At 54.1% G+C, this 27,549-nt stretch overlaps 1 protein-coding gene across 1 annotated transcript; it reads left to right on the top strand.

Annotated features, from left to right (window-relative positions):
• LOC119103269 (ras-specific guanine nucleotide-releasing factor 1) lies at positions 1–22,346 on the top strand. Its single transcript, XM_037226734.1, has 10 exons — positions 1–121; positions 451–626; positions 982–1,186; positions 1,870–2,049; positions 2,453–2,550; positions 14,681–14,765; positions 16,563–16,760; positions 17,078–17,275; positions 20,477–20,607; positions 21,902–22,346. The coding sequence occupies exons 1-10, from the start codon at positions 32–34 to the stop codon at positions 22,062–22,064; spliced, it is 1,524 nt and encodes a 507-aa protein (XP_037082629.1). The 5' UTR covers positions 1–31; the 3' UTR covers positions 22,065–22,346.
• Positions 22,347–27,549: the final 5,203 nt, after the last annotated feature.

Genomic DNA, 27,549 nt, shown 5'->3' with positions numbered 1-27,549 from the left:
GATCCCGCGTGGCTCGGCATTCAGCGATACCATGTCAATCCCGCGGGGCATCTCTGAGTTCGGAGACGCGCTCAGCACGCCGCGAGGCTCCACGTTCAGCCGCACCTCCGAGGGACAGCTCGTGAGTGGCTTACCTGGCCGAGATCAGGCTTTTCCGCTAGGAATCTCCATGTTCCGAGACGCGCTCAGCACGCCGCGAGGCTCCACGTTCAGCCGCACCTCCGAGGGACAGCTCGTGAGTGGCTTACCTGGCCGAGATCAGGCTTTTCCGCTGGGAATCTCCACGTTCAGAGACGCGCTCAGCACGCCGCGAGGCTGCACCTTTCGCCGCACTTCCCAGGGACAGCTCGTAATCAGGCTTTGCTGGGGTCTTTTTGGTCGCGCTGTGCGTCTCTCCAATGGGCGTGCGACTTTATCTGACTGTGGTCGCGGTCATTTCCTCGCCGCCAGCTGTTGCCAAAGGCGGGTCACAAGCGCCTGAGCACGAACAGCGCGCCGCCGATGGTGGGACGCTCGGACAGCGCCTACCACACGCCGCGCACCAGCTTCCAGTACCCGCCCGACAGCCCGCAAAGCATCCCAAGGGCCGGCGTCGTAGTCACCTCGTCCCGTCAGAGCCAGCGGCGGTAGGTGGCGCTGCCTGTGCAGTATAGGTGACGCGTTGGACGGTGCAAGCGACGTGTCTGGCCTCGCGTCTGCCGTGCCTCGCGATCGATACGACATTTGACGACGACCGGAAATTGTTCTTGATGCAGATGAGGTCGTGAACAGATGGGATCCACGTATGTGTATCAGTGTAAATCAGGGCGAATGGTAGGTGCACGCATTTCAGAGCAATTCACACCGCGTGTCTCTGATTAAGGAGCAGCGATTTCGGAGCGCCCCGCCGCATAACCATGCGGACTACGGACCGTTGTGTGCCTAACGCACGGGAGCGAGCAGCCGTGCAGCGTCGTGACGGTCGCCACCGGCGCACCGCAGGAGCAGCAGCAGCTCCGCCGCCTCGGCCTTCGCCATCGCGACGGCCGGCTCCTCCAATCCGCGCGACCACCCGGCGCCCAGTCAGCAGCCGTGGACGGCGGCCGAGCGGCGCCAGAGCTGCAAGCGCCAGGAGAGCATTGTCTCCACGGCGGCCACCATGCGCGTGCTCAACGTGCTCCGACACTGGGGCTCCAAGCACTTCCAGGTGGGCGAGCTGACTGTACGCTCCTGGGGCCCGCTGCTGTCCGCTGAAGATGTGTGCGGCGGCGTGGCAGGGCTGGTGCGACGCCGTTGCGAGCTTCTTTGGTCACTGAGATGACGTGGACTGTGAGGCTTAATGGCTGGAGTGTGCTAAGTCAGATATTCAGATATTTCGGCCGACGAGTGGTTGGCGCAGGATTTCCGGCACTGTTTGGTTGGGAGTCCGTTCTTCTGACAACTCTTGACGCCCTCACAGAAACGAGACTCTCTTTTGATTCCTGTACTGAGACGTATGCAATGGCAGACCGACCCGCCCGCCCTCAGAACAAGTTTATTGGTCTGTGTTACCATATTACATCACTTCATAACACACTCGCACACTACCAGAGATCAAAAGAAGTTTTACAATATCTCGGGCCAGGAAGTTTTTCAGATTAACGGCGATCGTGCATTCGATTTATTGTTGGACTCCAACAAGGATTTTGAATTTAGGGTTGTTTTCTCGTGAAGCCTCATGGCCACGTTTCGAGTGTCAAGTGAGTGGCAGATCTGCAGACATTTCATTTATTTACATCGACGCTTACAATATGCATGAAACAAGCTCGGTCATCCAAGGTAAATGGGGGACGAATCATGCGACTTTTCAAGCGCCAACATCGATAAATGTTGTGCACTTCTGCACTGCAGGACTTTGAGAGCGACAACCAGCTGAAGAACCTGACGATCGAGTTCCTGGAGGACGTGATGAGCTCGCGGACGATACTGCCGACCGAACACAAGGCGGCCAGCCAGCTGTACCACATGATCACGAGGGAGGAGCCGGCCAGAAACCGCGTCACCTTGGACAGCCTGCTGGCGCCGCCGCTGGTACGACGCCCTGCCAGAGCGGAGCATTGACTGGCGTTCGCCGACGTACCTTTTCACGTTACGTCATATTTTCACATGACGGCAGCAAGCGACGGCCAGATTCCATGTTGTATTGGATAATTTTGGCAATCACGTGATTGAACATTCAATATCAGCACCTCATAAGCCACGTTATTATAGCGGACAGTGATACGTGTGCGCGAAAGAACAATGTTCCCACCACGCTTACGATCATGCGCTGAGTCTGAAAGCCTTTGCCAAGCTTCAGCTAATCAGGGCAATGCGCAACATGTGTATACCACGCGTAGAGCTTGTCATGTGTTTCCTTATCTTCATGCTGAGACAAAGGGAGCTGTTTCGTGCCGAAGCTCAACTTCAGCTAGCCGCTGGCCTCCGTTCCCAGACGCCCAGCATGGAAAGCATAGACACCTTGTCTGCTCTGGACATTGCGGAGCAGATGACGTACCTGGACCACCAGATCTTCATGGCTATCAGGAGCGAGTGAGTAGTCCTTGGCGGGCTTCAAACCGCGTTCAGACCGGTTGTTTTTCAGGTGTGAACAGTGCAGCAGCGTCCGAAAAGAAGGCGGCCCATTGCCGTTGTCCCATCGAACCCGTTGGTCAAAGACGGCTGGTCAAGAATGGACGAGCCATATTCCGTCCGAAACCCGCACCCGTCCGTCCGGACCCCGTACCCGTCCGCCCAGACCCAGTACCCGTCCGCACAGACCCCGAACCTGTCCACCCAGACCCCGTACCCGTCCGTCCTGACCCCGCACTCGTCCACCCGGACCCCGTACCCTGTCCGCCCAATCCCCGTACCCATCCGCCCGGACCCCGTACCCGTCCGCCCGATCCCCGTACCCATCCACCCGATCCCCGTACCCGTCCGCTCGGATCCTGTATCCGTCCGTCCGGACCCCGTCCCCGTCCGTCCGGACCCCGTACCCGTCCGCCCGGACCCCATTCCCGTCCGCCCGGACCCCGTACCCGTCCGTTCGGAGCCCGTACCCGTACCCGTCCGGACCCCGTACCCGTCCGCCCGGACCCCGCACCCGTCCGTTCGGACCCCGTACCCGTATCCGTCCGGATCCCGTACCCGTCCGTCCGGACCCCACACCCGTACCTGTCCAATCCCGGTATTCGTATTTGAGGGCAAATGCTGTTCGACTTGCCACCATATTAATACCGTGACACCCACAGAAAGTTGTGTGGGTCTAACCCCGCTAGTTTGTGCTGACAGTTCATTACGCGATGGAAGCGCTTTGACGTCTTTCCCGTCCATTTCTCTTCGGTGGTGCGCCATGACGTTCAGTCTATTACTCTGCCTTACCGAGCCCGATCATGTATCTTCATCTTCCAAATTTAGAGCAGAACGCTGCGGTCTCGGCCGTTATCAAGATCAATACATTTAGAAATTCCCTCAAGTAAACTTCCGTGAAATATTCTATGCACGATTAGCATAAACTCCCGTGCAGTGCAACTATTGCCAAACAATAAATTCCGACTGAAATACTATAGCATGCAAAATATAGCGTTCAGATTCCTTTGTAATTACGCGTAGCAACATAAAGAACTAGGGGAACGAATCATTGTTTGGGGCATTTATGGTGCTGTTGATACACGCAGTGATAAGTATGCTTGAGCTCGTCATACCTAGAGAAAGGTCTGATTCATTCCAGGTCAAATGTGACGAAATTGATAGCGAGAGATCCACGTATGATTGTCACCATGCTAGGCAAATTGTCGGCCTTTGAAACTGCATCATCAGTTGTCGCTGGATAACGCAGTCATTGCACGTAGGGCCTGCATAGGCATGCATTCATTGTCACCTAGAATGGGATCAAATGCTCTTCAGAGACAATTATTTGAAGCCACACCGCATTTACCGTATAACAACGAATCAGGGACCTCTATAGCGTACCTCCAATAATCTTTCCGCGAATGTCATGGCGTTCCAAATGCTAAGCTTAACAGCGTCAGTTCGTGGCTTTCATTTCCAGGGCGGCTTTCACTGTTACTGTAACTGTCACTGTAACTACAACTGCCACTGTAACTATAACTGCCAATGTAACTATAACTGTTATTGTAATTATGACTGTCACTGTAACTGTAACTGCCACTGTAACTAAAGCTGTCACTGTAATTGCAGCTGTCAATATAACATCTACCGCTGTGATTGCAACTGTCACGTTAACATTAACTGTCACTGTAGCCATAACTGTTGCTTTAAGTACAGCCGTCACTGTAACTCACTAGAATGTAACTCACCAGTTAGCAAACATGGATCTAGTTCCCGGACTTTCCATTGGTTCCCAAACACTTAAATGTGCCGTCATAACGATGGGCGCCGCGTTGCTAAAACTTATCGTGATTTATCATTACGCCTGCTTCAATTAGCAAAACCATTCAAGAAAAGTTCAAAATTTTACGCTTGCGGACAGCTTTAGACAGCTATGGTGTGCAGCCTTATGTTTTTCAAACAGTTAAATTTCACGTCAATGTAATGCATACAATTTCTCTCAAGACTCACACTTGGCTCTCAAGGTGATGAGCTCTTAGATACGGGTGAGACATCAGCAGAGATATGATGGAGACAGACATCAGCCGGCGCCGATCTGGGGAGAAGTTGATGCTACGGGCGGCGTCGGTCGCCTTCCGATGGCACCTGACATCTTCAGCGGGCCGCCACCAACCGACTATCGACTGGCGCCATAATCCGGCTCCACAGAGGCGAAATGGCGCGGAAAATACAATCAGCGCGCGCGACGCAGACTGCAGGCCGGCCTGTGTGGAGGCCGAGGCGTGGGGTCGCTGCGGAGCGGATCAAAAGGTGACTCAGTCGATCCCAGCGTCTACCATCGGTGTTTCACGAGTATCATGCGGAGCTGTCCGGACTGCGCCACCACAGCGACATTGACAGGCACGCCGATGCTGGCTCAGGGGATTTCTGCGGCACACAACTCGACGGTTTGTCGCCGGCGCTGTCCGACCGCGCAGCCACAGCGCCCCACTGCACGACGGCGGCTGTCGGGGCGGCGACAGTCAGCGCCCCACCCGTGCCTCGGGCCGGCGGTGACGCGGCGACCCCGGCGGACGCGGCCAGGAGACGGCCAGAAACGCAATTACGGCCGTCGTTGGCCGGCTGATTGGCCGAATCAGCGGCCATTGCCGCGGACGGTGCGACCCGCCGGCGATTGTCGGTCAGAGGGCGTCCGGCGCCGGGTCATCACGAGCCTGCTCTGAGACGAGTTGGAGCCGGCGGCGCCCGGGTCCGCCTCTCAGGTAGTGTGCGCGAGGTGGCCGCTGCTGTTGAGAGGCGCGCGCGTGTCGCGGGACTTCGTACGGGAATGTCCGCTCGGTAGGGAAGTACTGTCGGGATGAGCGTCAAACAAGTCAGCACTCGAGCCACCGAGGGAAGGCTTACGCAAGCTGGCCGACTTCATTGGCTATGGCTAGCACTTGTTGAGGGCTACTTCATGACGTTCTGACGTCAGACAAGTCGAAAATGTGGACTGGCATCGCTTTGCACCAAAGTTGTGTTGCGTATAATGATGCGATATATTCTTGCTTGAGTTGAAATGGCTGGGTGATGATCCAGCTCGAGAATGCAGGTGCAGTTGCAAACTCTCAAAAGCTGTACCAAATGCCCCGTCCCCGGAACCACTCTCACCCCTCCAAAATACCACGCAGTCTGATCACGCTCCTCTCCTCCGGGACCGTTCCGCTCCAAGCCTGCAACTCCACACAGATCGTCGTCCGTCCATCTCCCGGACGTGTGTCCCTCCGCGTGCTCTCCTCCCGGGACGGGCGTCGCCGGTTGGCGGCGTGCGCCCCCCGCAAACCCTCGCTGCGGCCTGCTGGGCGGCCCTCTGCCCGGCGCCTCCTCTCGACCGACACGGCTAGCCCTGATACATATATATTGGCTGGCGGCGGCGGCGGCTGGCCGGCCGGCCGTCGGCCGCCCGCCGCCCGCCGCCCGCCGCCGCCGCCCGCCGCCGCCGCCGTCAAATCAATAAGTCGGAGCTGAGGCCGCCGCCACCTTTGCCGTGCCGGACCGGCGCCGTCGGGAGACGCCGCGCGCTGTCGGGAGACGGCGGAGACAGCTGACATTGCCTGACTGGTGGGGCGGCGGAGATGACTGACACTGCCTGGCTGAGAAAGGGTAGCGGAGACAACTGACACCGTACGATTTGGGAAGGGAGGGCGGCGGAGACAACTGATGTCTGTTTGGATGGGGCAGCGAAGGCAATTGACACTGTCAGATTGGAGGAGGCGGCGGAGACAACTGACACCGCCTGACTGAGAAGAGAGGCGGAGGCAACTGACACCACACGATTTAAGAAGGGAGGACGGCGGAGACAACTGATGTCTGTTTCGATGGGGCAGCAAAGACAATTAGCACTGTCAGATTGGAGGGGGCGGCGGAGACAACTGACACCGCCTGACTGGGAAGGGAGGCGGAGGCAACTGACACCACATGATTTAAGAAGGGAGGACGGCGGAGACAACTGACAACGTCTGTCTTTATGGGGCGGCAGAGACAATTGACACTGTCATATTGGAGGGACGGCAGAGACAACTGATGCTGCCTGATTGGAAGGGCATAAGAGACAACTGACACTGTCTGACCGAAGGGGTATGGCGGAGACAACTGCCATTGCAGTGGCGGTGGACGTCCAACATGCTGAACTGGAGAGGATGTAGAAGGTAGTTAAACGGTACCCACTTTTGGTGGAGACGGACACCACTCGAATGCGTCTGTTCAGAGATTACTGACGCTGACTGACTGAAGCGGAGCGGGAGGGACAAAGGACACCACCCGGTTGTTGGTTGGCGCAGGAGACTTGTGATGCCATCCCACTGCTGGCGGAGACCCTCCACACTTCTACACTGGTGGAAAATGGCGGGCAGGGTAGAGACGAATTTATTGTGCTAGGAATGAATAACAATTTTGGGGGTATTTTCGGAGACGAAGAAGAAAACCAACGCTGTCTTAGTATCGGAGGATGAAGAAGGCCGCTGGCACTAGCCCACTATCTGAGAAAGGAGAGAATTGGCAGAGGGTGGGCAGGTCAGTGTTCGTCGTAGACCTCCACCGTAAAGAGGCCGCTCAGGCTCAACAACCCCACCAAGGGTTGTGGTGCCGGTTATGTTCGCAACTGCTTTTCAATGTGTGTTGCTTGATTATGCGTATTTATATTTCCTGGCAACACTGACGATTTCAGTAGTTGATGAAAGCGCAATGGCCAATTTTTTGTTTTTTTCTGCTCTAAAACACACGTGAATCATCTTTTGCGAATGTCGAGAAATGGTCAAGCATACATTAGATTGCCCGATTTCAGGACAGGATCAGTGCTCAAATTGCCCACTGAGAAAGTCATTTAACACGGGTGTACGAATGACCCCTAAGCTACTGGGGGCCTCCTCTGGATCACAACAAGGTCACAGGTCAGATCACAACACTCGATTCTTTCAGTTGCGTCGGGGTCTGCTCCTAGTCGTGAACGGGCCTCCTATAAGTCAAAAGGAAGACCATGTCCTTCATGGCGAGAAGCTGCTGTTACATCATGATCACATCTATAATGTCTACAGTTCAGGGCATTCTTAGCCACCTCAGCCTGCTCTGGTCATGGTAGGGGGTTCATGTCGCGTCTTGGCTTTCCGTCATACGAAGTCCTCGCTTTATCGTGATTCCTCCCGTTTTTCCTGGAGCCTTCCTTTCAAAATCCATGAGGGCAAAACCTTCCCAGCCTCTCTGTCAGTGTGGACTGTGAGCAGCGATGTGTGTGATGGGCGTGACAGTAGCGTAAACGTAGTCTGTTGCTTTACGATGGCGACACCTTTTAACTTCATCTATCCAGTCTGAATACAAGCCTGGTGATGTACAATGCTCTGAAACCGAACAGCTTAAATGCATCACTGAACCGTCTGATGTGCTGAACTGGGGCGGCTTCACCACGGTCATGGCTTCAGTCTTATGTTGTATCTTGGATCTCAATCGTTTAAAGTAAATGCCTCGCATTTGGAAATAATGAAGTAAGCATGAGATACGATTAAACAAGCACAGTCATAACTGTTATACATGAAGTAGAAACGACTCCTCCAGACAACACAATTTCTTTGTTAAGTACATGTGCCGTTAGATACGTCATTGCTTAATTATGTCATCGTATCTTGCACAACATTCATTGATAGCCATTTGACGGCTGTTATATCTGGAAATTGTGCTCACGAACGCCAGGTATGAATGACTCGACCGTTATATTGTTCTTGGTCTTGGTCACCATATGCCTTACCAAATGGCACGAATTTGATGTCGTTATCATGACGTCATGAATGCGAAGGTGACCTTTAAGCACTCTCTCAAATCACTCTCCCACATCTTTGCAGCCTTTTAGCTCAGGAACCGGAGAGCTTCAGGCCTTAAAAAGGGCATAACCGTGAGTTGCATCAAAAAACTTCAATATGACTATTCCAGTTCAAAACCCCACACAAATGTTGAACACTTTCTTTAATGTTTGAAGCCACCTGCCACTGACGATGGTAGCACGATTACCCACGACCATAACCAACCCTCCATTGATAAAGTTGCATGAGAATGATGAAATAATGCTTACAAAACCAATTAGATAAATAGTCTTCGGTGGCTACTCTCGATCATCCTGACATGGCTTTATTCACCATGGCCATCATGGCCGACAAAATGGACAGCAGAGAGGTGGCTGTCCACCCTGCCCACCCTGTCCACCCGGTGGCGTGGCCCTTACGCCCACACCGTCCTGACGGGGATGGACAGACCGACTGATACCACCTCACTATTGGGACCACAGCTGGCAGGAATTCACCACAGGAAGGCGGTGTAGACAACGGACACTAATTTGTTGGTAACTCACGCTGTCATCCTGTCTGCGACCTGCCGATGTTTCTGACACTACCCCACTGTTGAACTGAGTCTGTGATCCTCCCCCCTGCTTCCCAAGACTATGGGCACCACTGGAGGTGTCCATTTTTGTAAATTATTGGGGAGCCGAACCGAAGGCCCGACATGCTATTCCCCCCTCATTTTTTCCCACCGGATTAAGCCCACTTTATTTTGATTAAACGTAATATATGTCTTCAATCCTTGTGTAATTTAAAAAGTCTTTAATTTAAGCAATAAATAATTCATGCAGAGTTGGATCCAGAAGCAGGCGCTGGACGCACACGTCTCTTCTGATCTCCACGTGGAAGCGCCCCTTTAGAGGCCACCTTAGGGCGCCGATGGCACTCTTTTATGACGGTCATGGGAGGCGGCACGCATTTTGGTTGTAGGGGACGGAGACGGGGCTAGCCATGAAGGACTTCGGTCATCCCCGTATTCCAGAGCTTTTCACTTTAACCTCACAAACCATTACGTGCCTTATGGCGCTAGGTACGTGAAGTTATTGCATCCTTTATCCGCTCACCGGTTACGACTTTTATCTTGTGATGAGAGCAATCATGACTTATTGTATGTGGATGGTACGAGACCCCGCTACGCCGCTACGCAGAAAGAGGAAAGAAGATGGTCGTTGTGTTATGACCATGTTTTGTCCACGTTTTTTTGTAGTATTCCAGCCAACAACTTTGGGGGAGGGCCAAGCAAACATTGGGGGGGGGAGGGGGGGGCAGAGCCCTCACAAAAGAATACAAATCGACACCCGTGGACATCACCCAACTGCCAGAGAAAATAGAAGATTCTTGGTAATTCCTTTTTAGGGAGAGTAACGTACGTTGGTACGGTCCTTTTATGTAGCGCCGCCAACTGCATTCGCCATATTGGTGCTCTGAGGCCATCGCGCAATCGGGATGCGAACTCGAGCCCCCACGTGGCAGTCCAAGGCGCTAACCACTCGGCCATCACGCCCCCTTTGATTGCTGGTGGTGCTCCATGGTTGAAAGGTGAAGGAACCAACTGCCACTGCGGCTCCACCCGGGGTCAGAAGGGCTGTTGATGTTATCACTGGTGTTGGGGATAGAAATAATAAATTGCACTGTTCAATTTTCAAGGGACGCAGCCGACAACATCCCGTTGTGGAGGGTGGGGGATAACTGACACTTCTCCACTGGTGAGAAAGAGGGACGACTGACGCATCTCTACGGGCGGTGTATTACATGAAATAGCCGGCACTGCTCCCTCTGTTGTTGGACGCTGACAGTCTCAGCACACGTCTCAGATGACAACGACTAGCAACTGTCGGCTTGTGTGTGTGTGTGTGCTGCTACTTGCACTGTCGGCAGCAGATAACAGACAACTGACGAACCCCCAGCGACGGCGGGGCGGAAGACTCGTGTCCTCGTGCCACCACCGGTAGTCGATACTGGAGGCGGGCGGTAAAAACAGTTTGGAGTTGGGAGGATAGGTCCGTCAGTGCTGTTGACCTACGGTAGTTGCAGTTGGTCCAAGCGAACAAGTTGCTTTAATGGGGTAATACCCTGAGCTGGCGCAGGAATGGTTTGCATGGGGGTGTGGTTAACGGCTGTTGCAGATGGCCGTTTCCATCAGCGCAAATGGACATAATCGGCGAAAGACCCTATGCAGCTGTTATCATGATCAGTGCTCATGACTGTCAAAAACGTTTGGAGCTAGTTTACTGAAAGCTAAAGAGGTTGAATATAATGATGTGCTTTATGCTATAACGGTCCCTATTGACTGCGTTTTTATCGATCGGACACTTTTAACGGCCCAGGGAGGTCCCTTCTACGTACTGATGTGCTCCGAAGACGGTTTTGCTGACTTGGCTAGACCCTAGGCGCGTGGGCTGGTCTTGAAAAGAAAACGAGGCACCGGGGGCGCCCAATACGGCCAAATAACGCTCAGTGTTTACATACATTAAAGCGATCGTAGCGAATCGGTCAAGCACGCCTGAACTTGGCGGCACCAGCTGTTGTTGACCTCGCCTCGGCTGTGTCGGCGCGATTCCGTCCTCCCTCCCCCGCTCCAACTCAAGTGGTTTCCTCCGGGCTCGCCGTCGAGCCGACACAGCCAGCTCAGCGGAACATATGGTCTCCATCCATCGGCGCCGAGCGAGCCGGGTGCGTGTCGCCGCCGCGGCGTCGGCCCGGCGCCGAGCGACGCCGGTCGGTCGCGCGCCGCACGCCGCCCCAGTCGTGGCGACGCCCCTCGGACGCGTAATGATGTGTGTCGGTACGCAGATGCGTGTCGCGCTGTTCCCCTCCCGTCCGACGGTGATTCCACCGCTGGTGGGGACAGGCCGGAACAGTACTACGGGACTGCCGCGGGGAGGGAGGGGGGGGGGGGGGGGGGCACAAACCGCACCGCCCCTGGGAGGGATGAAGCAGGAGGCGATGTGTTCGGCCGGCATACCGGCCGTCAGCTGCCCTCGAGCTTCACTGACCATAGGCTGACTTACTGCGCACTCCTCAACGGTGGACTCGACGATGTCCGCGAAGCAATGCCGTCGCGAGAGAAGGCCAGGATGTCGTAATCGCTGACGTCATGTCCCAGTTCCAATTCTGCCAGCGGATGTGGTCCGCAAATTATTCACTGTGCTCGTGCTCGCAGTTGGAGGAAGGGCGCAGCTGGCGGGATTCAATCCTCGCGGCAACCGTTTTGGCCCGGCCGCCGCCGTTCTGAAGTGGGATTTAAACATGGCCTGCACGCGACAGGCTCTGAACAGGCCACGCTCTGCGTAGAATACTCTATTTGGCTGCTGCTCCCGCCAAAAGCATCGACGTTCTGCGCGCCCACTGGCAGCAGCGGGGCGTCGTGCTGGCAGGGGCGCGACATATGGGGGGTCCAGGGAGACCGGCCACCCCACCCCTCTTAGGTGTGGATTTTTTGTGTTTCACCATAGATGGTTCCCGACAGAGAGTTAAGCAACGGTGCGATGCTTGCCCATCAAGCTCTGTGTCCCTCCCTTAAGAAAATCCTGGCTGCGTCCCTGCGTGCTGGCAACGCACGCGGCGGAGCGGCCTTAGCGGCCTGAGTGATGACGGCCCTTTGGCGCTGTTCAGTGCGTGCTGGCGATATAGGATCTGTGGACTGCGGCAGAATGGAAACATTAGAGCGCTCAAAGGGCCAGACGCTGTCGGGCCGCCGGTGGGCCCTTATAGCCACCGCCGGAGCGGAACACACCGGAAGGAGACGGACCGCCCGGCCATTGGTGCGGGGAGGCCGAGCCGGACGACCAGCCGTGAAAACGGCAACATGCGTGGTCCGACCAGCCACCCGGCCAGCCCACACATGCAGGCTGACAGCCAAAACGAACTCGCGCGCCGGCATTGTCACTGATATGTTTTTGCGGAGGAACGTTGGCAGGACACTCGTGTGTTATTGTGTGCTGGGAGGAATCATTCTCGTTGACGTCTCGGCTCGTCCTCAAAATCACCAGTCGGTTACTATATGTTCAGCGACGCATTGTGTTTGTTAGTTTCTGACACGGGTTGCGAGGGTGACCGTTAAGGGAGTTAAGTTTCTGGCATGGGTGCGAATTCTGGTATTTGTGCAAAGCTCTGAGTGTCTAGATGAACAGATAGAAATGCATCCAAGCCGTCCGGTAGATACTGTGTTACCTTAAGCAGTACACGCATTTCCATAAGTGCGCAATGTAAGGTTGTACGTTTCTATCATATCAAATGTATTGGTTTCATATGTCGAAACTGAAAAGTGTGTGTGGATGTGTTTGGTAAGAAGGCCATCCGTATGTGCCTACCACCACCATTTCACTGTTGTTTCAAAACCTGCCTGTTATATCTTTACAATTGTATGGCCCGCTTTTTTAGTTAAATGAAAATTGATTCGATATGGTTCATCAGAAAACTAGCTTGTGTTGTTTTAAAATGAAGCCGTTGAGATTCTCCAGGTGTCCTGAGTCACTCTGCTTCGGAATCAAGGCCATTAAAAATATCTGGAGCACTATGTCCTGCCGAGCTGAATAATGCAAATAATACAATTTGTTAAAAGTAATATATATCATATTCGGCAGGACTGCATCTTTAAAACCGAAAAGCAACTGGTGCGCATAGATTGCGCTTATTTCAACCAAGCGTAGAAACAAGCACATGAGGCCAAACTGCAGTTGCCATTCGGGGGGCAAATAGGCGCAAAACAAGTGATCAGCCTGCCGGCCGCTATAGCGTGCAAGCCTTTCATCTAACGGGCCTCAAATAAGAGTGATGCTAAAGTTCCTTCCCTTCTCACACAATCTCTCTGGTCCGGAGCCTCTTTGGATTTTACAACTACTCAAAATCGTCTTCTTGCTGAGGATCACAAAAGGGTGCGTTGCATCTACCAGTCGGTACGAGCCATGGGCTGGGTGACCACTTCACTCAATTTCACACAATTACCAATAATGGGTGCCGCAAAGTACAACGGTTCACTATGTCAATGCGTAGTATTGATATGGCATGAGACACCTTTCAGCAAATAAATCGTAAGCCATTCAAGTTCTCACGTGACGCTTAGAACGTCGGGCGGATATCTGATTGATGCTGTTACATCGAGTCGTTTGTGTATTTGCAATTGTTTAGGCTAAATGGTTTGGACTGGCTTATTGGATTGCAGAGCTTATTAGAGTACATTATTGTTTTGTATGGGGATCCAATTAAGTTTACCGTCGCTTTTGTCAAAAGCGCCCTTTTCCAAGCTTGTTTTAAGCCATCCGCAGTGAACATTTTACCCTCTTTTCATTTGTGCATCGTGTACAAGGACGCATCCGTTAAACTGATCATCCGAATTTAGCCCTTGGTGCAACACAACGCTGGAAAATGCTGAGAATTTCGACCATCATGCTATGATAAGAGATCTTTTATCTTCTTATACGACTGATGCGAAAAAACGCCAAGTAAAATCCACGCTTTATGTAGCCACTTGTCCAAAAGGCATATCGTCCAACTGTGCTACAAAAGAAATTGGGCACAATGCACTGACCTCACTCCATCCGTGAACACAACGGTTCGCTGTTCCTCAGGGGTTTGAAAATAATGGAAAGAAACAGCCCTATACTCCGTCCTACCCACGTCTAGTTTACCCATTCTTTTTAGCTTGTAAGTGTTAGTTAATTGTAATTATTTAACACGGAGGCGTGATGCCTAAAAAAACCATTTGCATGTTTTTTATTCTTCTCTAAGGATTTAAAGCAGCACATTCAACAACCTGTCGGCCATTCAAGGTCTGAAATGAAAATCACCGCATTTTGTGTTATGCCGGTTTATTGCTTCTTCGTGTTTGCCTTGCTGCATGCCATACTGTCCGAAAAAAAACACTACGGCGAAAAAAGTTGTCCTTGTTTTGACCTCTTCCAACTTCCTAGATTTCCGACGCCACCTAAAACAATACAGCCATGTGTTGCAGTCCGACCTCGAACGCTGCAGTCAACACCAGCGTCGCCCGTATTTTCTGTCGACGCCCTCTGCTTACAACGCTGAAGTGTGCGTGACGGCTGGCGCTCCAAGCCGTGCCGCGCCCCCCCCCCCCCCCCCCGCCCCTCCCCCCGGTAAACCAAGTGCGACTATCGTGCCGTCGTCCGGAAGGGAGGGGGAGGGGTAGGGGCTAAGAGGTCCTGATGGGCCGATGGCATGCAGCAGGGCGAGCGATTAGCCCCCACCCCAGCACCGGTCACTAATCGCCCCCTTGCCGTCCTCCGCAGGGAGTTCCTCTGCCAGAAATGGATGAAACCAGAGAGATGCAGAAGGCCTCCACACATCGTCATGATCACCAGACGCTTCAATGAGGTACACGTGAGGAGTGAAATATATATGTAATATTCTCTTCTAAATGCGTGGACACAGCATAGATGTGATCAAAAGTAACCTAGATAGTTACAGAAAAGAGAGAGAGAGAGAGAAGAGAGAGAGGAGAAGGGAGAGAGATAGAGAGAGAGAGAGAGAGAGGGAGGAGAGAGAGGGGAGAGAGAGAAGAGAGAGAGGAGGAGAGGAGAGAGAAGAGAGAGAGAAGGACGAGAGAGAGCGAGAGAGAGAGAGAGCCGCATAGAGAGGAGGCGCTCGAGCCCGAGAGCAGAAGGATGAGAGAGCAAGGAGAGAGAGCGACGAGAGAGACAGACAGAGATCCAACAGCGGAGAGCGACGACCAGAGCAGAGACGCCGGAGCAGCAGGGAGAGACGCGAGACGCGATGACAGCGAGAGAAGCAAGGGAGCAGAGGCGAGAGGAGCGCCGGGATGAGGAGTCGAGCGGGCGAGAGAGAGGACAGAGAAGAGAGAGGAGAGAGAAGAGACAGACAGAAGGACAGACAGAGACAGAGACAGACAGACAGTCAGACAGAGACACGGAGACAGAGCACGAGACAAGACAGAGACAGAGAGACAGACAGAGCAGAATCAGCAGAGTCAACAGAGACAGGGGGACAAAGAGACAGAGCAGAGCAGAGGCAGAGAGAGCAAGCAGACGGCCAGGGCAGGGCAGAGGCAGAGGCAGAGGCAGAGGCAGAGGCAGAGGCAGAGGGAGGGAGGGAGGGAGGGAGGGAGTGAGGGAGTGAGGGAGAACGACTGCAGTGTGCGTCTATTGGGTGCGTGTGCTGAAATCAGCCAGCATGATAGGACGAGGAGGCTTAATAGTGAATAGTTCGGTCGTCTGCGATAAGATGGATGCCAGAAGAGGGATAGGGATTGATAGAATTCTAGCCTTTTCAATCGATGGTAATTACGAAGGGTACTTTACGTCATCATCTCTAAAGAAGTTCGGAGTGATCCTCGGGGATTTTGGTTCTAAATCTGGCCTTTGTTGGCTGATTAGCTGTTGTTTGGATCGAGAATGGTCGGAGAAGAATTCGTGATGACTCCTGATCTCTTCGGCGTCTGGGTTTCGGATGCACTCGGAAGCGTACTTCAGTACTGACTTGAGCACATCAGAATTACACATCTAAGTGCAGTAAATGGGGGAAAAGCACCAGCGCGGTTACGATCGGTGTTTGGACGCACCAGTCATTTGGAGCCACATGAGCGCATTGTTGTGATACAGGGCAGGATAAGTTGGTTTGACGAATGGTACAGGGATATCAAGCAGGCTGATCAAAAGAACCATCCTTGCCTGCGTGACTCACCAGCCTCAAATGTGAAGACAACAGGAGATGGAGCGCAGTTTCCGTCCACGCTGCGCAATCATTTCAGCCAACAACCCTTCCAAAAAGGTCTGGAGCGCTCGCATATGAATTAACATTTATATGGTCCGAAAAGAAACTTTAAATCAAAGAAAAAGTTCCAAGACAAAACCCTTGAAATATCTCTGAGGGTGCTTCCAGGAGATAGGCCCACTCGTTGCTTGCATTCATTCTGTTTTCCTGCTGCATGCCCTGAAATGCTTCGAAGCTTTCAAATCATCGATCCTTTCCTAGTCACAACACTCCCAGGTTCGTCTTTCTTGGTTCGACAAAGGTGCTCTTGGCGAGCGGCTCGCAGTAAAAGCGAACGTGGTAACTTTTCTGGAAGTAAATAACGTTCCCTCTATGCGATCGAGTCGGCGGAGTTTCGCGGAACGTTCCCTCAGCCGGTCGTCGTGATGTATCTGCTCTCAGATGTCGGTACTGGTCGTTTCGTCGATCTTGAGGAACAAGAACTCATCGGACCGGGTGCAGGTGATAGAAAAGTGGGCGGCTGTGGGCGACATCTGCCGGTGTCTGCAGAACTTCAACGGCGTCCTGCAGATATGCGCCGCCTTCACGAACACGCCCGTTTTCCGTCTCAAGCGGACCTGGGAGAAAGTCAGCAAAACGGTGCGTTGGACACGGTCTTGACCGTGTGTGGTTGACTGTGCGCTGCTAATGGAACGGACTGGTGTGGGTCATATTTCTAGGTGCCACTGGGGTCTCCTAGGTCGTATATGTCTAAGACGTAAGCCCCTAGGTGTCTTTCAATATGGTAGTGGCCGGAGTTTGGAATTTGACGCGTTCCTTCGCACGTCTGTGCCCACGTCTCTTTCCCCCACGTCCAGCAGTAGGTGGTGTAACTCATTGTTCCTAGCCGCAGCACCATGTCGGGCAGTTCACCGCACCACTGGGCTGTGACCCCGCCCCCCCCCCCCCTCCCCCAGACCAAGCAGACCGTCAGCCGACTGCAGAAGCTCGTCTCGTTTGAGGGCAACTTCCGCAACCTGCGTGACACGCTGCACCGCTGCGACCCGCCGTGCATCCCCTACCTGGGCATGTACCTGACCGAGCTCAGCTTCATCGAGGAGGGCACGCCCAACTTCACCGACGACGGTCTGCTCAACTTCGCCAAGATGCGCATGGTGAGGGCGCTCGGCCGCTGGCAGGCGGGGGCTCGGCCGCGCTCTCGCGCCGGCGCGGCATTCGGCTGGCAGATGAAGACGGGTGATGTTGTGGGCCAATCAGAAAGCGCATAACAGGATGAAAGAGCTCGTGCGCAAGTGTTCATGTGTTCGTGAATGGTGCTCATCAGCGTGTCGGAGATAATTTGACACCGAGACGACCAGAGAATCTATACTTCCGACGAAAGCATCGAGTAAATACTCGTCTTGCAACAAATGTATCCCATCTGTACACTTGCCATGATGTAAGATCTTCCGATAAAACCTCAGGTTACGGAGTGTGCCGTTCGCCTTTTTGCGTGCTTGCTGCTTAGTCTTCTCTTCACATCAGGCACAGCTCAAGCAGGCCCTTAAAACTTGAGCTTAGTATGTGTTTGTGCAATGTTCAGGATGAACTTCGGCGAAAATCAGGTAAGTTAGCCGCCTGCGAACTAAAAAACAAACTAAAAACAACAGACGGTGGCGGATGGACTTTGCGCAACGGCATTGACTCAGTATTACGTTTCTGTTTCTGCGGCGACCCACCTCACCATAACGCGTTATTTGAGCCCAGTCTTTGCCTAGTACTTCCACGCAGTACGGCACTCAGCTGCTTGTCCCACGAGAGCACGCCGGACTAGAGCTGCGGTTTCACCTGTCACCGTACCCCGCTGCGAGCTCGCTTCGTCGTGATGACCTCTACGCCCATGACTTCACCGTGCTTCGGCGCCGCCGCACAGACGTCGGTCCCGTCTGTTTCATCACGGTCCCGTCTGTTCCGTAATCGGTCCCGTCGGTCCCATCGTCGGCCCCATCTGTCCCGTCGTCGGTCCCGGCGGTCCCATCGACGGCCCCGCTGGTCCCGTCGGTTCAGTCGGTCTCGTCATCGGTGCCGTCGGTCCCTTCGGCGGTCCCGACTGGTCCGTCTTCGGTCCCGCCATCGGTCCCACCGGTGTCGTCGGTCTGGTCGTCGGTGTGGTCGGTGCGGCTTCCTTCGCCGCGGCTGGCCGCCGCCTGCTTACTAGTCAGCTTTTGAAGACTTCCTGCCAAGAAGTTGTTCATTGATCATGTGGACGCGTGCTGACGGGGCGGCGCGCCTGCACATTGATCAGGTGATGAGCGGCGGCGGGCGGCGGCGGCGGGCGGCCGCCGTACGCGCGCGCGGTGTCGCCCGCCGCCGGGATGTGTCCGATAAATCAATGGCGCCCGGCCAGCGCCGTCGGACTCGGACCCCGCTGCCTCCACCTCTCCCGGGGCGCGACTCCGCGCCGGCCGCGTGGCCATGGTGCGTCACCCGCGCCTGCCGCCGTGCCGGGCGGGCCTCCTCCGGGGCCTCCGGGGCCTCCCGGGGCCTCTCCCGGCCTCCCGAGAATCCCGCCGTCACCTCCGTCAGACACGGGCATCGTGACCTGCAGGGGGCTGAGGGCGGGGCCTGTTGCGCTGCGTGTCAGCCTGGCTCATATTTCTTGTTTGATCTTGTTGGTGAGAGCGCCGAGTATCGCGTTAGTGCTGGCGAATTGATGCTAATCCTCGGACATGCCATGCGGCAGTCACCAGTAGCGGGCCTATTCAGGATGTATAGCCGGGTGATGATGGATTTGGATCTGATAACATTGATGGCAAGGAAGTCGGAAATGAATTGTTTGTCGGGTCTTTTGATGCAAACCGTTCATGTGTATTTCACAAAAAGTTGCGTTTTTAACTGTGCGCTGTGTGCACACGGCATAGCATTACATGGCCAGTTCTTATCTTGTGATGTCTGTAGCGGTAATTGTACCGGCCACGTTTGATGTACACCGGGCATTACACTTTTCCTGAACATTGGTCACGCACTGGTCAGAAATATCCTCCTACTATCTTGATCATGACCCAGCAGGTAGTAATGCAAGGAGCATTTATCGCCCGTGATGTCAGTGTGACATGAGAACAATGAGTACCGGAACCGTAGGAACACTCCAAAACCTTTTCAAAGAAGGGTCTTTCTGCGCAACGTAACAATGTCAGGTAAAGTTGTTAACTTTCCAGGTTAAGTTTGAGCTTCTACGAATTGTGGAGAACACACTCAACGTTACCAAAACTTATTGAAAAGAAATTGCACAGCTTCACACAAACTGCATATTGCTTGTGTACGCTCTGCTAGGCAGCACGGTTTTGGCACAAGCGTTAAGGATAAACTGGTCTTGTCATGACGATGTCGCGTGTTCAGAAAATGGCTGTGCGTGATGTTTTACTCCCCAGTGGCGAGTAAACTGTATTTACCATCAGTGTAATTGAAACGATCTTCCCATGAATGGTGTGTTTGACATGGAACAGTATTGGCCGACGTGTTTATGGTGTGCAACTGCTGGCGTGTCGTTCATGCCGGCATACCCAGCAACCCTGGCAGAGGAGAGTCGGGAATCATCCACTTCCTAAGCGTTTTTAATGTCCAGAATGAGCCGGAAAACGGCCATAATGCCGTCTGGAAACGAATGTCAACTTATGGCGCTCCTGAAAACTGACAAATGAGATTTGATAACGATGAATGATGTTGCCCTGGACCGTGCGGATGCCGTGAACTTTGGACCATGCATTGGCAACTGGCAACTGACGACCGGTGTCCCGGAGTGTGGATTCCGCCTCAGAAAATAGAGACAAGTCCCCATCTTCTGCGACTTTGGTATTGCGCTGATGACGTTCCACGGACAGATAAGCTTTTAAACGCTGGATATGCCCTCAAATTTTGTCCCCCGGTCCTCGTAGCGTAGCTGATGCCCCGATGGTTTCCCCGTTCGTGTCCTTGCCCTGTCTTGCCGTGATGGGCGCTCCACTGCTCGCGTTACTTCTCCCCACACGTGACACGGTCTCACCCCAAACGTGATGCGGTCTCACCCCAAACGTGATGCGGTCTCTCCCCACACGTAACACGGTCTCTCTCCACACGTGGCATGGCCTCTCCCCTCACGTGACACGGCCTCTCCCCACACGTGACGCAGTTTCCCTCTCACTTGACACTGTCTCTCCCAGCACGTGACACGACCTCTCCCAGCACGTGACACGGCCTCTCCCAGCACGTGACGCGGCCTCTCCCAGCACGTGACACGGTCTCTCCCCACACGCGACATGGCCTTTCCCCGCACGAGACGCGGTCTCTCTCGTCTCTCACGTGGCTTCCCGTTTCTCACGCGGTACCCCACGTCACAGATCGCGCACGTGATCCGCGAGAATCGCCGGTTCCAACAGACGCCGTACAAGATCGAGTACAACGCCAAGGTGTCGGCCTACCTACTGGATACGTCTGCGTGCGGCCTCAGCAACGACGACCTCTACGAGATGTGAGTGGCGCCGGTGGTCTGGTGCTGTATCTCCGGTACTGGTCTGTGTTTAGCGTACTCCGTCCGACAGAAACGTATCCAGGATTTTACGATGGAAGTACACACCCTTTTTCACACGTAAAAACAACGTGTCGTCGGTACGCATAATTGCTTTTTTCTTTGCTTAGAAAAACATCGCACACTTCTAACGCATCATTTTACGTGTCTGTCACGATTTTTCACGCATAGGCACGAAGGTATTTGATAAGGGGACACGCGTCTCCGGTGCCCCCTCCCCCTCTCCACAAGCAAATACACACTTGAATGCGCATCTGCCGTTTCGCCGACTGTTCAACGTCAGCTCGAGGGGATGCGCCGAACCGTCTCAGTCACGGGGATTGTCGGTCCAGAGCGAGGCCACAGCCAGCTTGGTGGGATGTGAGACGCCGTTTACTGTGGGAGAGCTCCCCCAGTGGGCTGCTGATACGCCCATCCAGGCGGAGCAGCACGGCGATTAACGACACCTGTACACGGCATGTGCCAGTACTAGGCCGAGAATGGGCCGCTAGAGACGCCTGGATTGGTTTAGTGAAGGCGCTGGTGACCTGCTTACGAGATTGCCGTGATATAGGCGTGTATTTCCGAGACCGACTTGCTGTTACTGAAATGTGGATCTGCGTGTGTGTGTGTGTGTGTGTGTGTGTGTGTGTGTGTGTGTGTGTGTGTGTGTGTGTGTGTGTGTGTGTGTGTGTGTGTGTGTGTGTGTGTGTGTGTGTGTGTGTGTGTGTGTGTGTGTGTGTGTGTGGTGTGTGTGCGTGTGGTGTGTGTGGTGGTGTGTATGTGGGTGTGTGTGTATGTGTGTGTATGTGTGTGTGGGTGTGTGTGGGTGTGCGTGTGTGCTGTGGGTGTGCGTGCGTGCGCGTGTGTGCGCGTGCGTGCGTGTGTGCGCATGTGCGTGTGTGCGTGCGTTCTCCCAAGAGGACTGATACATTCATCTGACGCCGTTCGCCCAACGTTTCACTCATCTCATGCTGCACGGACAGGTCTCACCCCCTCCCGCCCGAGTAAGCGCATGACGCTATGGCACGCTTAACTGTCGCCCTGAGTCTGTCCCGCAGTCTTGACCTGGCCGTGACCTGATCGTGACCTGGGCGCCAAACTAACCCGCTCCCTGGATCGAAACCCATGCCCTGACCGCTGACCTTTGACCTGACTCTTCGTCTGGCCTGTGACATGCTCCGTCACCTGGCCGTTGACCTGGCCCGTGACCTGACCTGAGACCTGGCCCGTGACCTGACCCGACCTTTACTGGCAGGTCGCTGTCGATCGAGCCGCGCACATCTCGCATCTCTTCGCTGACGGTGCCCACGAGCCACGGCGGCGACGGCGTGAGCAAGATCAAGCCGCGACTCTCCATGGGCAACCTCGGCCGGAACCTGGTGCCCAGCATAGACTCGCGGCGCAGCTCGTTCTCGTAGTGCTGCCGACGAGACGGCGCCGGGCGGCTGAAGGGGTCTGTCGTCTGCGCCGGGCAGGAGGGCTCCGCCCGCACCTCGTGGGCATCAGGCAGGCCGCCTGCCCGGGCGCCGGGGATATCGTAAGACGCGCATCCCCGCGCGGTGTGGGCACCTGGTGGCGGGTACCGAGGACTTCTGCAGAGGCTCCTGAAGGCGGCTCCCTGTCCCTGCCTCACCGTGGAGCGCCGAGTGGGGTGTACATACAGTGCCGTAGTTAACAGGGCGCGTGGGATACACCTTGCCCCCCCCCCCCGGATTTTGATCGTTGGCGTGCACAATTGCCATGAAGTTATGCCTTCATGACGTTTCGCCCAGTGAACATATAGCGTTCGGACGTGGGGGGGCGGTGCAGACAGTGCAAAAAGGCCAAAATGGCCCTCTGAGGTACTCATCATGAACTGGCTGTGGGGGCCGCCGGAAATCTGCACTGTTTTGAAGTGGAGCCTCAACACAGCGGCATTTTGTTAAGACGCTTAAGCCGCGTAGGGATGCCTTTCTCAGATCTGGCTCTTCCGACACACCCACTTTTTCTGGATCATGGCTGGTGACCCAAGGCCATCACTGGTCCTCACGCTGACTGAACAGCGGAGGTTTCCGGCCCCCGTCAGGGGCAGCAACGCCACGCGCTCGAGGCCTCATATAGTCAAACACGCGAGACGCTCATCGCGTCATCTGAAAGCCGATTTTTTTGCGCAACACCAGGATAGCTATTCAGCACTGTGCGAAGTCCATCGCTTATCTCGGATGGAGTCTTGAAAGACTTGACGACGCGGGTCTTCATGAGATTACTGCCGCGGCCTCGCTGCCTAGCGCGATACGCGGCCATAGCCGCGCGGGGTGCGCTGGCGGAAGGCAATTTCAATAAAATCGGCTCCAGAAATTATGTGCCCCCGCTGAAAACTCTCGACTGCGGCACTGTGTACATAAGTAGGTAGTTGCTCACCAGACGCGGCCAACGGGCCTCCACGGTCGTCCGTGGTATGTGGGGAGCGCGGAGCGTGCGCCCACCCTCTGTCCCGACTTCCTCCGGCTTATTAGTTGTGCTCGGTGGTTCCGCTCCGCCCGGGGGTCGGCACCCCACCGCCTCGCCCACCGGGGGTCGGCACGTCGGCGCGAGAGCCCCCTCCCCCCTCCCCCTCCCTCCCCGGGTCCTTCGACCGGCGGCGTTGGCAGGCTCCGCCGACGTCGCGGTATTGCTTCTCACTTTGTGAACACCGGATGGAGAGTGCTCGGCGAGCTGACGGTGGGGGCGTTGTTTTCTCCCAGCAATGTCGAGGAGATTACCTGAACAGGAACTGTTGAATGATATTCGTAGAGGTTTGTGGGGTTGTGACACTCGCCGAGCCGGCGTCCACATACTCATGCATGCAAATATGACTGGTTGGAATTTACATTGGCGTAGGAGTGTTGTAAATATGGAATGAGATATGGTGTTTTATGTATTGGGTCGTAGATCCCCAATCACCGCTGTCAAACACCAACAAAATGCTGCCTACATGAAGGTTTCGATACCAAAGGATGGTGTGTTTCACACCGTGTAACATCGCGACTGAATATGGGTCGATGCGGTACATGTTGCATAATTGCAACGATCCATGATACAGTTTTCACATGTCTTTTGTTATCGTGTATTATTCAGGTGAATCCAAAAGGCTCTCACCCACTTTTCTGTCGTTCTCTGCTGTCTAAAGTGCGGGTGCGTGCAACACTTTTTGACGGTCAGTTTGTCCACTTTTGGCTTCACTGAGGTTTAATCTCGGTGTAATCATGCTCACTTCAAATGCATCCCTGTGCTCTGATCCTGCTGATTTTCACCAAAAATCGTTATCCAGAACATTTTATTAATGATTCCCGTGGTGTATATCTAATATTACGATCAAACAGCTCTGCCAACCAGCTGCGATACAACGGGTGACACATCTAATGTGTGTGGGCTGCATCATTCATTATTTTTCACAAGGTAACGTCTTAGTTTGAAAATTTCATTTATAAGCAGCACTGACTTTCAATGCAAATAGTGCAGACTATTCAATCAGCAATCGATCATCCATTAACTCTTAAGGCAGATTTGCTTGTTGTTTAGTCAGAATAACGTGAAACATGTTGGTCAAGGAGTAATTCACATTTGCAAAGCTGTCCAAGTATTTTAGAAAAAAATGTCCATTTTTCGTCACTAGCTTGGGCGGACTCAGGAGTTGCTGCAAAAGTCAGCTGATAGCCGCACGCGGAAAGCTGCCGCCTCCGCGTCGGGAGAGTGGGAAGGCCATTGATGGACCGAAATCCCGCCGTTGCGTCAGACCAAAGATGCCTGACATTGGCTGTAACACGAGACTAACCGCGCAAGGTAGCGAAATGTGATTCTGAACGACACAGAATCCAGGTATAATTCTCTGAGCTATTTATTTTTGCATGTTGCATGTTAACGGACACTAAATAATGCCGTTCATTGCCAGATTGCTGGAAAGGTAGACTAGTTTCCTTTCTTGTGTGAAGCGCAAGAGCTTTGGGATAGGCAAAACAACCTAGATGTGGGGGTCCTGTACTAAGCCTCACCAAAAAGCTTTAAAGGGGCGTTTTGAATGTCTTTCTGGTGCGGGTATGCAAGCCTAGCATGTTTAGTACCATTCCAGTTGGGCTGTCTTGTGATGCTGCGAAGTAGCCAGACCCTCAAGAATGCCACTGTGCTATTAAAGCTGCATGCCTTGCAAGATAAAAACGTTGGCAAATGGACCTACGCACGCCAATGTCGGTGCGCCGGGTCAGTACAACTACCTTGCATGTACCTTGATGTACTTTCTCAGCTGTGACTGACGTCACACTAACACCATGAGCTATGCTCAGGCAACACCCTCGTTAGTATAAGAAACAGTCTAGTTGGTTGCATGGCGTTAGTTGTTGCGAGCGGCACCCGGCGCTTGGCCGCCGCTTGGCGGGCCCGTTGTGCTCCGCCCGTATGCATTCTGCCCACTAGCTGCGCAGTGGCGCCTATACAAAGGTAACACTATGGTAACTGGATGCGCGGATGCGCGCGTGTTTGGGACGCCTGGCTGATCTTGCGAGGAGGTCTGGAAAATTAAGCAATAGTGTTATGATCTTGACCGAATGCCGACGATGAAATTTTTACATTTTGGTGTGGGATGTGTGACATCGTTGTACGCGTTATAAGTCCCATACTCTCTGTAGCAATGTGGGCCGTTCCCACCTGCCAAGCCGTGCCCCCGAACTTCTGGCCACTGCTGTCGTGTAAAAGTGAGAGCTTTGCAACGTGCGAAAGCCTTCGCTGAATAATGTACCGACACATAGAAGCAATATTATGTCGGATGGTGCACAGGATGCTGCCTCTTCAACTTCATCCAGATTCAATGTAACCATGGACCCTCCTCCGTCGTTCTCGCTATTTTGTCTGGATATAGATGACAATGCATCATGCTTGTACTGTCCCTGCATAATGGCTTTGTAGACCGGTCAGCAGCTCAGTTGGTCATGTATCGATGAGCGAAGCTAAATACTCCCCTCACGTTGCTGCTGCAGTATCCGAAACACCTCTTATTTCTGTCGTTGTTGATCGCCGGTGTCATCTTGCTGTTTATTGAGTGACTATGCCAGTGCAAACTTAGGGATCTGGCCAGACAGCATCCCCGCGCAGGAGTACCTTACCAGACTTTAAAATATTTTTGTGTGGAGCAGAATGGCCTTTAATGTCGTGACCGATTACTTTGTTTGCCAGTGTTCGCGAGTTGGTGCTTACAGCAGGATTTTGCTGGTAACATAAATGTGCCGTTTGCATATTCCGAATCCCTGCTGCTCGGTTTAAGCACTGTACATATGTTTATCATGTTCCATCAAAATTGTTCATCTCGACTATACCGTTTTGAATTTCAATAAACAAACAAACTAAACCGTGTTTTACCATCTGCAGCAAATGAAATGGCTTGTTTTCTATACGACATCAAATTCACAAGCGTTGTAACATCACTGCGGTCACAGCAAAGCGGGGCGAGCCTAACCCGACTGATTCGCTGAAGCCGAATTCAACAGATCGCTCTATCAACACTTTGCAGTGACGCCATCTGTTTCTCCTACTGCGAGAACAGACCGCGAAATTCCCTTGCGCTCCAGCGCGACCAGCCAGCGTTACTGTGTTACCAGGCAGTGTTACTGCGCGACCAGCCAGCGTTACTGCGTGACCAGCCAGCATGAACCCAACACAACGTCCCACTGAACCAGGCAGCGTTACTGCGCGACCAGCCAGCATGAACCCAACACAACGCTCCGAGGAATCCGCCTCACTCGCACTGACCTCTGGCTCTCGCGGCCGGCCCACTGGGGGCGCGCCGCCACCACCGCCGCCCGCGCACTCCAAAACAATCGATTTAGCCCGGCGCGGCGCGCGGACGGCGGCGGCGGCACACGAGGTCGGAGGCGCGGCCGTTGTGGTGCCCCCGATGCAGAGCGCCGCCCGGGCCGCGTGTGAGGGGCGCGTGGGCAGGCCGGGCCGCGGCGCCGCCTGATGCCCCGCCGCCGCCACGTGCCGGCCCCCGCGGGCCCGCCCGCTGCGCCACCGCCGCCGGCGCCTCTCTGATCGCCGCGACCATGGAGCCTTGGCGCGTGTTCCTGGTGGTGTTCTTCATTTTCATTTTCATCTGCGTGGTCACGTGCATCATCTGGTACGCGTTTATCCGGTCGGCCTCGTAGGGCGGCCGCCAGTGATGGCCCCGACACGGACTTGTGGTGCGCGTCTCCCCCTCCCTCCTCTGAACTGACCGACCAGCCGGCAGTGGTACCGGCTCCCTCCCCCTCCTCTCCTTCTCTTTCCCTCTCTCCCTCTCGCGCCCTCTTACCGCCTAGGACGGACACCGGAAGGAGGAGCCATGTGCCAGGTGAGGACGACAACTGCCCGAAGGGTCTCCGCGCGGGTGCTGGAGGCCTGCTATGTTCAGTTTACCTGACCGTCTAGAAAAGGGTGGCATCGATGCTGCGTCCAGACCGCCTTGGTCGGCCGGGTCAATACCAGCCAGCCATTCAGAGTGGTGTGCCAAAACATGTATTTTGCGAGCCTTTGATTTGCAGTCCTGAGCCCCAATCGGCGCGTCAAACAAACACCGCCGAGGCATTATCAGAGGCTGCATGCCTTTGGTATGATATAAGGACTTCTTGTTTTTCGGTCTAAATTTTTCAGGCGGTAACAACCTTGACAGGCCGCCTTCTTGGCTTCTACAGCATATTACCACTATCGATCAACAGGCTCAGTGCCGTCGTTACGAGTGTTTCATAGCTTGGGTTATGTTCGCTCGTAGACTGTTTTTCGAACAAAACAATCACTGAGCGGTCAGCACATGTGGCGCCAAAGTCTTCCTTCCATTCACGGTCATTCAATCTATCAATGTTGCAGTCAAAGTACGAGTTTCGTCACTGCATACATGTATTTCTGAATTGTATTCATTAT

This window comes from Pollicipes pollicipes, unplaced genomic scaffold (assembly GCF_011947565.3).
Source record: "Pollicipes pollicipes isolate AB1234 unplaced genomic scaffold, Ppol_2.1 Scaffold_5724;HRSCAF=6776_pilon_pilon_pilon, whole genome shotgun sequence".
In the NCBI taxonomy this organism is placed as follows: domain Eukaryota; kingdom Metazoa; phylum Arthropoda; class Thecostraca; order Pollicipedomorpha; family Pollicipedidae; genus Pollicipes; species Pollicipes pollicipes.
The sequence above is the reverse complement of the archived record's forward strand: the minus strand, read 5'-3'. Positions and strand labels throughout refer to the sequence as shown.

Coding starts and splice junctions, on each gene's coding strand:
- LOC119103269 (XM_037226734.1), top strand. CDS start 32: ATGTCAATCCCGCGGGGCATCTCTGAGTTCGGAGACGCGCTCAGCACG. Junction 1,187..1,869: donor GGGGCTCCAAGCACTTCCAG/GTGGGCGAGCTG, acceptor TCTGCACTGCAG/GACTTTGAGAGCGACAACCA. Junction 2,050..2,452: donor GCCTGCTGGCGCCGCCGCTG/GTACGACGCCCT, acceptor CTCCGTTCCCAG/ACGCCCAGCATGGAAAGCAT.